Genomic DNA, 14,469 nt, shown 5'->3' on the forward strand with positions numbered 1-14,469 from the left:
TAGTTCGTGACTCCACCTGTGGTACCTGGTAAGGTTTACCAGCGCTGCTGCAGACCTCCGGGGGGTAATGGGATGGCAGCTGAGGTCTTTCTGCTCCCCACAGGTGGAGCGGGCCCCCGGGGCAGTGTGGAGTTTGATGGTGATGATGCTGGGACTTGTAGTGCAGGCGGGATGGCGCAGCTGAAATAATGGACGGAGGCAGTGCGGTGCAGTCATCCGAGTCTTTACTCACAGTTCTCATGTACGTTCCACTGATACACTGCGCGGGTGCCAGCCTCCCACGTCGCGCTGCGTTCACCAGACCGGGGGTTCAGCTCTTCCTCAGGTAGGTTAGGAGCACCTGACGGAACACCGCTTTCTTATGTTCCTCTCTAGACCGACTTCACGCTGGGTCTTCTCCCTCCTGCCCTGCGCTTCCCCACTCACAGTCCCGCTCGGGTGCTCTGAAGTCCCTCTGGGCAACTTGAAGTTCCCGGACCTGCTTGACCCTCACGGTGACTAGGATGAGGCTTTGGCAACTGCACTATAAAAGCCAGAAGCCTCCGGTTTTTCCAGCTGAGACCTGGAGTAACACGACTGGTCCAGGGGCCGGTCCCCTTTTTGCGGCCTGATCCCCCTGTCTTCTGACAGATTCGGGGCATACGGGTGCCGTCCCGCACTCGCCGTACTCCCTGGGATCCCTTCAATAGAACGGAGCCTTTTCTCCTCTGCTCCCCTCCTGGGCCTCTAGCACTAGGCCCTAACTTGTGGAGCAGAGCTCCTAAAGAGACTCTGCTCCCAGACTGACTGTCCTCACTCACTGAACTGTCTGTTCATTCTGTTCTGCCACCCTAAGATGGCTTGCCTTTTTATACCTCCTCCTATGGTGCTCCCCTACTCTACTTCCTCCACCCACACCCACTACTGGTTCCCCCTACCTTTGGGTTCCCCCCACTCCAGCCAGGGACATGGCTCAGCAGGAAACACATTGCATCTTGGCCTTCCAGCCGGCCTGGAGCAGTGTAGTGTTGAATGTGGGTGTTGGGGTTCCGGGCAGCACTCCCTCCTTACCTGAGAGAAGGAAACACCACACATCTGGGTGAGGTGCAGTACCTTTGTGGCAACTGAACCCTCAGGGGCGCCACAGATTCAGTACAAAATCTTTCTATTGTATCTGTCTCCGGTTTACATGCACACTAAGACAGGAGCTGTACGCCCTTATCTGCTGAGCTTCGCACATCTCAGCAATCTATTGCAAAATTGGTGGGGATTTCAGGACTTGAACCCTCACGATCTGCAATAAACCCAATTCCATGGTAAAAATAAAAAAATCATTAAGAAACTTTAATTACTCTTTAATAGGAAGTACTTCACCATGGCCAGGGAATTAACAACACTCCACTGGTCCATCAAGAGTCAGGTTGTGCCAGGAGTGACAGCTGGCTTTCTCTTGTACTTCATTGCTGCTGTGGATCCTCTGGGAGGTCTCTCCCTCTTTAGACTGCCCCATCTAGGGGGTACTTGCCGAATTGAACTAGACACCCAGTAATATTCTTCTCCACACTTTTCGAGGTTCTCTTGACCAAAGCCTAGAGAATCCTTTGTAGCGAGCATAGAAATATGAACACCACCATCTCCCAGACCACCAGGTGGTCACACAGTCACACTTTAAGTTCTGGCTTGCAAAGAACTCAACTTTTCAAAAGGAGCACTCTGGTTAACTTGCAGTAACCGGAATATCAGTCACACGGGACGCTGCAACTTCACCCAGGTCAATGATAATAGACCAATTGTCATCATGTTTTCTCTAAAACGTTTCATAGGAGACTTATTGCTTCAGCCCCATTTCTTCACTTTCAAGTCTGAAGTTCTCACGCAGTCCACACAGGCCTTACTATGGATTTCCAAAAGGGCTGCAAGTGTCATGCACTTCAATTCCTTCACACATGCCTCATCACACTTTGTTACTACACCTCATGGCTGAAATCCCCAACATTTCAATATTCTCGCTCTTAAGCTACGGCCCCATTATCAGTATTTGGTCAGTATTCGGTCAGTATTTTTTCTCAGGAGTGGGAGCCAAAACCAGGTGAGAAACAATCAGAGAAAAGATATAATAGTAACAAGTCACCAATTCTGCATGTATCACCCATTCCTGGTTTTGGCTCCCACTTTCGAGATAAAATACTGACCAAATACTGATAGTGGGGTCGTAGGCTTAGAGAACGAATGGAGTTTTAGCACACATTCTCACGGGGTATTTCAGAGCCCTGCTCTTGGAATTGGTAGGATCCCAGTGGATAGGCTCCACCGATTTGCAAGTTATCACCTATTTATCACTAAAAATGTACAAAGACAGGTTCCTGTGTAGGGATTAGATTTTGGCCAGATGTCTTCAAGTTCTTGGTTTTCTAATGTCTTAGTCATAGGGTTTTTTTGCCACATGGCCGAAAAACACACTTACCCCAGGAATCCTAGTGTAATTGTAAAGTTGCCCTTTGGATTCCTATTGATTATAATCTGAGTTATACATTACAGTAGAAGCTACCCCCTACTTGTTTCCATGTCAGCAACCTCAAACACAGCCCGGTGGACTCCTGTCACAACACGCAATGTGAAGATGTATTCAGCAAAGACTCCACTCCTGTGTTTGCTAATTCTGAAAGAGGGTCTAAAGTGGCCACGTTTCTGCTCCATCTGCTCCTGCCATCTGTTGACCTATTGTACAATATGGATTTCACAGTTTGCTTAACAAATACACAATTCAATAAAGCCGGGGTTACTTAGTGGAAAGTGAATTGAACCCTTAGGAATAATTTATGGTTGGTCCTGAACGTTCTTGTGGACATGACTTTCAACTCATTGATTGATAATACATTCATCGATGTCTGGTTGGATTTCTACATTGTCAATGCAAAGCAAATTTGCCAACTTTTGAGAATCAGAGAGAGTCAGAGAAGTGATCGACTGTATTACAGGAGGTTTCCAAAAGAGTGATGACCTATTTTTAACACAGGTCATCAATGTCATGGGATCCGACAACTGTAACTCCTACACATCAGCTTTTATCATGTCCAACGCCGGATGTCCATAGAATCTGTATACCATAGCTCCATACATTGTGTAGTGGACTTTCTTCAGTTCTGCAGCTCAGCTCCCAGTTATATCAATAAGAGTTGAGAACGACAACTACAGTCTATGGACACCCCGGATCTGTGTACTTTCAAAACAGCTACGTTTTTTCATTGTCACGTTCCAGAGGCCAGAAATTGGCAGAAATTGTATTTGACAGTAGCACCGTCTGGGTACACACAAGCTAATATCAAACTTTTATTAACTCTTAAAAAAAAACTGAAGAAAAAACACCAATTCTGCCATGATTTTTTCTTACATCTTATATTTTACACTTTTCACTTGATGCACAAATAAAGTATTTATTTTATTCTATGGTTCGACTTGATTACGGTGATACCAAATTCATGTCATCTTGTTTTCTTACTTTTATACAATAAATATTCTGTTTGAAAAAAAATCATTGATTTTGGCATAACTATTTTCTGAGACTCATAAACTTTAATACTTTTCTGTCAACAGAACTATGTGAGGGTTTATTTTTTGCGTGACAAGGTGTAGTTTTCATTGGTCTCATTTTCGAGTACATATGACTTTTTGATAATTTTTTATTCCAATTTTTGGGAGGTAGAATTAACAAAAAAGCAGTAATTCTGGACAGATTTTTTTTTAACCACACTAGCCATTTAGTATAATTAAAATGCAACTTTTTTTCCTTAGTAGATATGATAATGAGAATATCAAATACATTTAGATTTTTTATGTTTTATTACATTTGCGAAACAGAACAAAACAACATTTTTTTGTCATTATTTTCTGACACCCGTAAGTTTTTTTGCTATCTTTTCTGTAAACAAAGTTGTGTCAGGGCTTTTTTTTGAGGAACAAGCCGTAGTTTTCATTGGTGCCTCTTTAGGGTACATGTTACCTTTTAAACACTTAAAATCAAAAAGTAAACTTCTGGAATTTATTTTTATTTTTTTTATTATTTTTTCATTCTCCGTGTGTGATAAATAATGATATAGCTTTATACTACGGGTTGATAAATTTACAGTGATGTCCAAATTATACAGTTTTTTTCTATGCTTTGCTACTTTTGCACAAGAAAAGCAGTTTAAAAAAATAGTTTGTTTTCTGCATCATATTCACAGAGCCATATCTTTTTTTTTCATTTTTTTAGGTTCAGCGTTCAGTAGGGGCTTGTTTTTTTTGAGTAACAAGCTGTAGTTTTTATTGGGACCATTTTCAGGTACATATGTCTTTCCACTCATGAGACCTATTAAGACAGGAGAAAAGGCAAGTATCTTGGCGTACAAAAGTTTATTATAATTTCATATTAAAAAATTCATATATAGATGGTAAAACAGTAAGATGCAGACAAAAAGATCCAAAAAATAATAATCCAGATAATCAAAAAAGAATGGAAATAACAGTAGAATAGAGAAGGGTAAGAAAGAATGTGATACTTAATATATGGGGATCACATATACCGTAGTCCTATACAGTAACTCCATTGCTACAGTGCATATCATGTACATGGTATAGGTAACTCACCCCAGAGTATCACACGTGGCTAGGGACAAGTGAGGGCCGGTGTCTGTCAGGGAGGGCAGCCTCGACGCGCGTTTTTTGAAAAAGCACCCACGAAACGCGCGTCGAGGCTGCCCTCCCTGACAGACACCGGCCCTCACTTGTCCCTAGCCACGTGTGATACTCTGGGGTGAGTTACCTATACCATGTACATGATATGCACTGTAGCAATGGAGTTACTGTATAGGACTACGGTATATGTGATCCCCATATATTAAGTATCATATTCTTTCTTACCCTGCTCTATTCTACTGTTATTTCCATTCTTTTTTGACTATCTGGATTATTATTTTTTGGATCTTTTTGTCTGCATCTTACTGTTTTACCATCTATATATGAATTTTTTAATATGAAATTATAATAAACTTTTGTACGCCAAGATACTTGCCTTTTCTCCTGCCTTAATATATTTCGTTCAAGTTGGCTACATAATATGGGGTGTGAGTGGTTATTTATCCACACCACCCTATTTTGAATCTCCAAATGTGGGCTATTGTGTTTCCCACTCATGAGACCACCTAACAGTTGCCTTGTCCATTCAATAGTTGGTCATTTTTTCAATAAGAATGGTATGAGATACTTTTTCAAATGCTTTTGCTGAAGTCTAGATATACTATATCTACTGTGTTTCCCTGATCCACCCAGTCAGTGATTCTGTCATAGAAGGAAATTAAGTTAGTCTGACATGACTTATTAGTTACAAACCCATGCTGGTTCTGGTTAATCACTTCATTCTCATGAAGGTACTTGCTTACATGTTGTTTAATGATTTGTGCAATGATCTTTCCTGGTATAGAAGTAAGGCTCACAGGCCTATAGTTCCCTGGGTCCACCTTCTTCTCCTTTTTGAAGATAGGGACAACATTTGCTCTTCTCCAGTCTTCTGTGACTTCTCCTGTTCTCCAAAAATTGTCAAAGATTATGGAGAGTGGTTCAATAATTTCCTCTGCTATCTCATTCAGTAACCTAGATGTATTCATCAGGACCTGTAGACTTCAATTTATTTATGTTAGCTAAACTATTGAAACCACTGGCAGCACTCAATTTCCTCTGCAACATCTTTGCTAGCAGGGAGAATTGAATTCCACTAGGCAGCATTTACCCGGAGATCAGGATCCTGCGGTGAATAATCACTGCCCTTTCACATTCTAATGGAAAGCGACATTTCCATTTGGATGTGAAAAGTCAGTGCAGAGACAGGAAGTTGGTAAAGGAGTTGTCCTCTACTTGAACAACTCCTTCTCATTCCTCATGTTTGGCCCCATTAAAATAAAAACACTTATACTCACCTCCGATGCCGGCGACGTTCCAATGGCGTCGACACTCGCATTCCTGGGGCTCCCGTGAGGTTGTTATGTCACATTAGCCCTGCGCCCAATTAGTGCCATAGGGGACAGTATTATACCAGTTATATTCTTGTACATAGGCAGCAGTATTATGGTAGTTATATTCTTGTACATAGGGGCAGTATTATAGTATTTACAGTGGGTAGGGAAAGTATTCAGACCCCTTTAAATTTTTCACTCTTTGTTTCATAGCAGCCATTTGGTAAATTCTAAAAAGTTCATTTTTTTTCTCATTAAAGTACACTCTGCACCCCATCTTGACTGAAAAAATACAGAAATGTAGACATTTTCACAAATTTATTAAAAAATAAAAACTGAAATATCACATGGTCATAAGTATTCAGACCCTTTGCTCAGACACTCATATTTAAGTCACATGCTGTCCATTTCCTTGTGATCCTCCTTGAGATGGTTCTACTTCATTGGAGTCCAGCTGTGTTTAATTAAACTGATAGGACTTGATTTGGAAAAGCACACACCTGTCTATATAAGACCTCACAGCTCACAGTGCATGTCAGACCAAATGAGAAACATGAGCTCAAAGGAACTGCCCAAGGAGCTCAGAGACAGAATTGTGGCACAGATCTGGCCAAGGTTACAAAAGAATTTCTGCATTACTCAAGGTTCCTAAGAGCACAGTGGCCTCCATAATCCTTAAATGGAAGAAGTTTGGGAACACCAGAAGTCTTCCTAGACCTGGCCGTCCAGCCAAACTGAGCAATCGTGGGAGAAGAGCCTTGGTGAGAGAGGTAAAGAAGAACCCCAAGATCACTGTGGCTGAGCTCCAGAGATGCAGTAGGGAGATGGGAGAAAGTTCCACAAAGTCAACTATCACTGCAGCCCTCCACGAGTCGGGCCTTTATGGCAGAGTGGCCCGGCGGAAGCCTCTCCTCAGTGCAAGACATATGAAAGCCCACATAGAGTTTGCTCAAAAACACATGAAGGACTCCCAGACTATGAGAAACTAGATTCTCTGGTCTGATGAGACGAAGATAGAACTTTTTGGTGATAATTCTAAGCGCCATGTGTGGAGAAAACCAGGCACTGCTCATCACCTGCCCAATACAATCCCAACTGTGAAACATGGTGGTAGCAGCATCATGCTATGGGGGTGTTTTTCAGCTGCAGGGACAGGACGACTGGTTGCAATTGAAGGAAACATGAATGCGGCCAAGTACAGAGATATTCTGGATGAAAACCTCTTCCAGAGTGCTGTGGACCACAGACTTGGCCGAAGGTTCACCTTCCAACAAGACAATGACCCTAAGCACACAGCTAAAATAACAAAGGAGTGGCTTCAGAACAACTCTGTGACCATTCTTGACTGGCTCAGCCAGAGCCCTGACCTAAACCCAATTGAGCATCTCTGGAGAGACCTGAAAATGGCTGTCAACCAACGTTCACCATCCAACCTGACGGAACTGGAGAGGATCTGCAAGGAAGAATGGCAGAGGATCCCCAAATACAGCTGTGAAAAACTTGTTGCATCATTCTGAAGAAGACTCATGACTGTACTAGCTCAAAAGGGTGCTTCTACTCAATACTGAGCAAAGGGTCTGAATACTTATGACCATGTGATATTTCAGTTTTTCTATTTCTAATAAATTTGCAAAAATTTCTACATTTCTATTTTTTTTCAGTCAAGATGGGGTGCAGAGTGTACTTTAAAGAGAAAAAAATGAACTTTTTAGAATTTACCAAATGGCTGCAATGAAACAAAGAGTGAAAAATTTAAAGGGGTCTGAATACTTTCCGTACCCACTGTATATTTTTGTACATAGGTGGTAGTATTATAGCAGTTATATTCTTGTACATAGTAGCAGTATTACAGTATTTATATTTTTGTACATAGGGGGCAGTATTATAGTAGTTATATTCTTGTACATGGGAGCAGTATTATAGTAGTTATAATCTTGTACATAGGAGCAGTATTATAGTAGTTATATTCTTGTACATAGGAGCAGTATTATAGTAGTTATATTCTTGTACACAGGAGCAGTATTATAGTAGTTATATTCTTGTACACAGGGGCAGTATTATAGTAGTTATATTCTTGTACATAGGGGCAGTATTATATAAGTTATATTCTTGTACATAGGAGCAGTATTATAGTAGCTATATTCTTGTACATAGGAACAGTATTATAGTAGTTATATTCTTGTACATAGGGGGCAATATTATAGTAGTTATATTCTTGTACATAGGGACAGTATTATAGTAGTTATATTCTTATACATAGGGGCAGTATTATAGTAGTTATATTCTTGTATATAGGAGCAGTATTATAGTGGTTATATTCTTGTACATAGGGGCAGTATTATAGTAGTTATATTCTTGTATATAGGAGCAGTATTATAGTAGTTATATTCTTGTACATAGGGGGCAGTATTATAGTAGTTATATTCTTATACATAGGGGCAGTATTATAGTAGTTACATTCTTGTACATGGGGTCAGTATTATAGTAGTTATATTCTTGTACATAGGGGACAGTATTATAGTAGTTATATTCTTATACATAGGGGCAGTATTATAGTAGTTACATTCTTGTACATGGGGTCAGTATTATAGTAGTTATATTCTTGTACATAGGGGACAGTATTATAGTAGTTATATTCTTATACATAGGGGCAGTATTATAGTAGTTACATTCTTGTACATGGGGTCAGTATTATAGTAGTTACATTCTTGTACATGGGGTCAGTATTATAGTAGTTATATTCTTGTACATAGGGGACAGTATTATAGTAGTTATATTCTTGCACATAGGAGAAGTATTGTAGCAGTTATATTCTTGTACATAGGGGACAGTATTATAATAGTTATATTATTGTACATAGGGGACAGTATTATAGTAGTTATATTCTTGTACATAAGGGCAGTATTATAGTAGTTACATTCTTGTACATAGGGGGCAGTATTATAGTAGTTATATTGTACACAGGGGCAGTATTATAGTATTTATATTCTTGTACATAGGAGCAGTATTATAGTAGTTATATTCTTGTACATAGGGACAGTATTATAGTAGTTATATTCTTGTACATAGGGACAGTATTATAGTAGTTATATTCTTGTACATAGGAGCAGTATTATAGTAATTATATTCTTGTACACAGGAGCAGTATTATAGTAGTTATATTCTTGTACATAGGGACAGTATTATAGTAGTTATATTCTTGTACATAGGGGGCAGTATTATAGTAGTTATATTCTTGTACATAGGGGGCAGTATTATAGCAGCTATATTCTTGTACATAGGATCAGTATTATAGTAGTTCCATTTTTGTGCAAAGGGCCAGTATTATAATAGTCATTTTCTGTGTGGAGTGCATAAAATGTGCTTTATATCATCCATTATATCATCCATGACTTCCATAAATCATTTATAATAATATATAATATCTGTCATTGCAGTCTGACCTGACCATGTGCACGGGAAAATGTGCAAAGTTTATTGGCAAAACACTATTCCCATTGGGAGTTTGTGCTATAATTGCAAATCTTCTCCTGTATTTCCCAAATGGAAAAATCCTAGAAGTGGAACAGATTACAGATTTTGTCTGGTTTTTCCACGGAATTGTTGGGGCTGGATTATTGGTGAGTCTATACATCTATACATATTTATAACCTGAGACATATGGTATTAAAGAACATCATTGTACTTACTAATTTTAGTGTCTTTTATTGACAATGCCTTCATATTGTCACAGCTCCCCTCCTCTTCTCCTGTACAATGACTGATAGCATCTCTATATACAGTAGATACCACAGAATCCACCATTCACAATAGGTGATGTCACAGCTCACCTCCTCCTCCTGTACAATGACTGATAACACCTATATACACAGTAGATTTCACAGGATCAACCATTCACAATAGGTTATGTCACATCTCACCTCCTCCTCCTGTACAATGACTGATAACATCTCTATATACAGTAGATTTCTCGTGATATACCATTCACAATAGGTGATGTCACAGCTCACCTCCTCCTCCTGTACAATGGCTGATAACACCTGTGAATACAGTAGATAACACAGTATCCACTATTCACAAAAGGTGATGTCACAGCTCACCTCCTCCTGTACAATGACTGAATACATCTGTATATACAGTAGATAACAGTATCACCTACTCCCCTTCCTGTACAATGATTGATAACACCTCTATATACAGTAGATTTCACATGATCCACCATGCATAATAGGTGATATCACAGCTCACCTCCTCCTCCTCCTTTACAATGACTGACAACACCTCTATGTACACTTGATAGCACAGCATCCACCATTCACAGTAGGTGATGTCACAGCTCACCTCCTCCTCCTGTACAATGACTGATAACACCTCTATGTACAGTAGATAATACAGGAACCACCATTCACAGTAGGTGATGTCCCAAATCACCTCCTCCTCCTGTACAATGACTGATAACACCTCTATATAAAGTAGATAACACAGGATCCACTATTCACAATAGGTGATGTCACAGCTCACCTTCTCCTCCTGTACAATGACTGATGACACCTCTATATACAGTACATTTCACATGATCCACCATGCATAATAGGTGATGTCACAGCTCACCTCCTCCTCCTCCTGTACAATTACTGACAACACCTCTATATACAGTAGATAACACAGTATCCACCATTCACAATTGGTGATGACACAGCCAACCTCCTCCTCCAGTACAATGACTGATAACGCCTCTATATACAGTAGATAACACAGGATCCACCATTCACAATTGGTGATGACACAGCTCACCTCCTCCTAATGTACAATGACTGATAACGCCTCTATATACAGTAGATAACACAGGATCCACCATTCACAGTAGGTGATGTCACAGCTCACCTCCACCTTTCACAATGACTTTTGTCTAATGCTGCTAATGTCCATGTGAAAAACAGGAAGTAGGACTCAAATATTAAATCTGGTGATTAGGTTGAAAACTTTAATTTTTTTGTGATAGTAATATAAAAAATAAAAATAATATGAAAAATATTAAAAAAAATACATATAACATAAAAAAAATATTTAAACAAGTTTTGACATTTTCTGACGACAAATTCCCTTTAAGATATTGGCCACAAAGACATGGCCATTTCAGCACATGTGAAGACACGGTATGATCTCAGTCTACACTCATGTCTCTCCTTACTTCTACAGGTTTTCCTACCAGCATTTATGATGATTGGTGCAGGCGGAGAGGGATGCTGTGCCAACAGATGCGGAGTAAGGAATAACATGTCTAGTTAACATTCAGGAAATTACATTAAGGGGTTATCTCAAGTCTGAAAGTTGTCCCCTCCCCTATCCATAGGATAACTTCCCGATCACTGAGGATCCGATCACTGGAACCTCCACTGATCCTGAGAACCGAGGCTCTGAAGAGCCCTGTGTGAATGGACTGGTGGTCAGTCATGCGCACTGCCATTCATCCTTAACAGGAGCAAAGGAGATATCCGAGCACAGCTCTGTGGCATGCCCACAAGAATGGTTGGAGCGGCAGTACGCATGATCAACCTCTGTTCCATTAACACATATCTTTTCAGAGCCCTGGTTCTCGGGATTGATGGGGGTCCAAGTGGTCAGACCCCCATCAATCAGGAAGTTATCCCCTATCCCAATAATAGTCCAGTGAAAGCAGGCTGCTAATTGCCAAGTTGAATGAGCAAAATGCTCGTTCGTTGAGTGAAATGATTTTTAAGCTTGCTTGAAAATCATTTTTCTCGGCAGCACATCATGCTGTGTAAACAGGACATGTGCTGCCGAGAACAATGGCAGCCTATAAGCGCAGAACAATCAAGAATAGTTGGAGCGGCAGTACGCATGATCAACCTCTGTTCCATTTACACATGTCTTTTCAGAGCCCTGGTTCTCGGGATTGATGGGGGTCCAAGTGGTCAGACCCCCAGCAATCAGGAAGTTATCCCCTATCCCAATAATAGTCCAGTGAAAGCAGGCTGCCAATTACCAAGTTGAATGAGCAAAATGCTTGTTCGTTGAGTGAAATGATTTTTAAGCTTGCTTGAAAATCATCTTTCTCGGCAGCACATCATGCTGTGTAAACATGACATGTGCTGCCGAGAACAATGGCAGCCTATAAGCGCAGAACAATCAAGAATGGTTGGAGCGGCAGTACGCATGATCAACCTCTGTTCCATTTACACATATCTTTTCAGAGCCCTGGTTCTCGGGATTGATGAGGGTCCAAGTGGTCAGACCCCCAGCAATCAGGAAGTTATCCCCTATCCCAATAATAGTCCAGTGAAAGCAGGCTGCCAATTACCAAGTTGAATGAGCAAAATGCTTGTTCGTTGAGTGAAATGATTTTTAAGCTTGCTTGAAAATCATCTTTCTCGGCAGCACATCATGCTGTGTAAACATGACATGTGCTGCCGAGAACAATGGCAGCCTATAAGCACAGAACAATCAAGAATGGTTGGAGCGGCAGTACGCATGATCAACCTCTATTCCATTTACACATATCTTTTCAGAGCCCTGGTTCTCGGGATTGATGAGGGTCCAAGTGGTCAGACCCCCAGCAATCAGGAAGTTATCCCCTATCCCAATAATAGTCCAGTGAAAGCAGGCTGCCAATTACCAAGTTGAATGAGCAAAATGCTCGTTCGTTGAGTGAAATGATTTTTAAGCTTGCTTGAAAATCATCTTTCTCGGCAGCACATCATGCTGTGTAAACATGACATGTGCTGCCGAGAACAATGGCAGCCTATAAGCGCAGAACAATCAAGAATGGTTGGAGCGGCAGTACGCATGATCAACCTCTGTTCCATATCTTTTCAGAGCAGCCTATAAGCGCAGAACAATCTAGTAACGGTAGTTTTGTGTGCATCTGAAGCTCGGTAAGCTTATCTAAGCAGACTAATAAACTAACTCCAATCGGCAGTCGATTACATCTGCCAGTGAAAACGAGCCTTTACTGAGAAGGTGTGTTTTATATGCCAAGCTCATTTTAGTCCTGGGTAACCCAGTATTTAGTTCAGTTGCCTCTCAGCCCAGGGAACATGTTTTCAACCCTCCTGAGGGCAACATTTGCATTTCTCACGTTGGAGGACTCAGTAATGACATGTAATACTTGGCTAACCAGTGGTCACTGAGCAATTTTCAAATTGGCGTGTGCCACTGGTGCCTACCTGACGATAACTTTGTGACCCGATGAGGGGAGCCATTTATTGGGCTGGCCAGTTTTAGGTCTAGTGCCAGCCAGAGGAATCACATTGTAAATATTAATGGAAAACATAACATCACTTGCAATGGACACCTGTGGTCTTCCAAGGTGGAGAACCAGATTTGACATGGCCACAGTGCCACCTAAGACAATGTTTTTATATTACCCTATGAATGGTGCACTATAGTCTCAGAGTGAATACAGATTTTCATAGGTAACTTAGGTACCCTAAGAGGAACGTTACTGAATATTATAGACTTGTTCCTGGTTTATCATATGTCTCTGTGAACCATAATGAGATGATCATGTTTGTGGGTCACCAGATGTTCCTGACTGTAATCCTGTCTGCCCTGGGCACCATTGGAGGAGCGTACTGTGTGGTCATCTCAGTCATGGGTTTGGTTCGTGGACCTCTGTGTGACACTGGAGATGGTGAATACATATATCCCTTCCGGAATGATACAGATGAGTAAGTAGCCTAAACATCACAAAGGTTATATATGCAAATTGCCTCTACAGAGAGGAAGAGGACTAGAACTCTATAGCGCCACCTGTTGAAAGCAGCGATCCTATAAGACACTATCGACCGTTTAACGAACCTTGCAATCTGACTTAGGATAAAAAGCCAAATCAGAATCTCAATTTGCAGACAGTGTTTCGGGCTATTGCCCCTCATCAGTGCAAAGTATGAGAATGGATTTGCTAGATGAGAGGCTCTGGACTGAGGTCTAAGGGGTAACGTTTCTCCTTGTGGAGAGTGACATACTGGCCCTGACATGCCAATGTAAGGAGGCTTAGGCTATGTGCCCACGTAGCAGATTTGATGCAGAGCTTTTTTGCCTCTCTCTGGCAGAAAAAAACGCATGCAGATTTACATGCGTTTTTTCTGCCAGAGAGAAGCGTTTTTTTCAGCGTTTTGAGGCTGTGTGCCCACGTAGCATTTTTCAAGCGTATATGCTGCGGAATTTCCGCAGCGTAAATGCTTGAAAAACGCATGTATATCCGCACCCCATGGTCCCCAATGGGATTCCGCAAGTTCTATGCACATGCTGCGGATTTTTCCGCAGCGTTTATGCCGCGTTCAAAAATCCGCAGCATGTCATTTAATTTTGCGTTTCCGCAAGCGGAATTGCCTTTGTCCAATGCATAAAAAACGCAAGGCAATTCCGCATGTGGAAAACGCGTGATAAACGCGCGAAAAATGCGCGATAAACGCGTGCGGAATTCCGCATGCGTTTTTCCGGGAGAGGACTTGCATTTATGCAGCAGAAATTTTCTGCT

At 41.2% G+C, this 14,469-nt stretch overlaps 1 protein-coding gene across 1 annotated transcript in view; it reads left to right on the forward strand.

The window, feature by feature from the left end:
• LOC141249686 (transmembrane 4 L6 family member 1-like) overlaps nucleotides 1–14,469 on the forward strand; it is a 35,678-nt gene that overhangs the window by 16,130 nt on the left and 5,079 nt on the right. Inside the window, exons 2-4 of the mRNA XM_073669760.1 lie at nucleotides 9,404–9,586; nucleotides 11,166–11,231; nucleotides 13,512–13,657. Of these exons, the coding sequence (XP_073525861.1) occupies nucleotides 9,416–9,586; nucleotides 11,166–11,231; nucleotides 13,512–13,657 (383 nt within the window). The 5' untranslated portion in view covers nucleotides 9,404–9,415. The remainder of the gene's footprint in view (nucleotides 1–9,403; nucleotides 9,587–11,165; nucleotides 11,232–13,511; nucleotides 13,658–14,469) is intronic.

Source organism: Phyllobates terribilis, unplaced genomic scaffold, assembly GCF_046119375.1.
Source record: "Phyllobates terribilis strain yellow unplaced genomic scaffold, ASM4611937v1 Scaffold_2__4_contigs__length_985480577, whole genome shotgun sequence".
Taxonomy (NCBI): Eukaryota; Metazoa; Chordata; class Amphibia; order Anura; family Dendrobatidae; genus Phyllobates; species Phyllobates terribilis.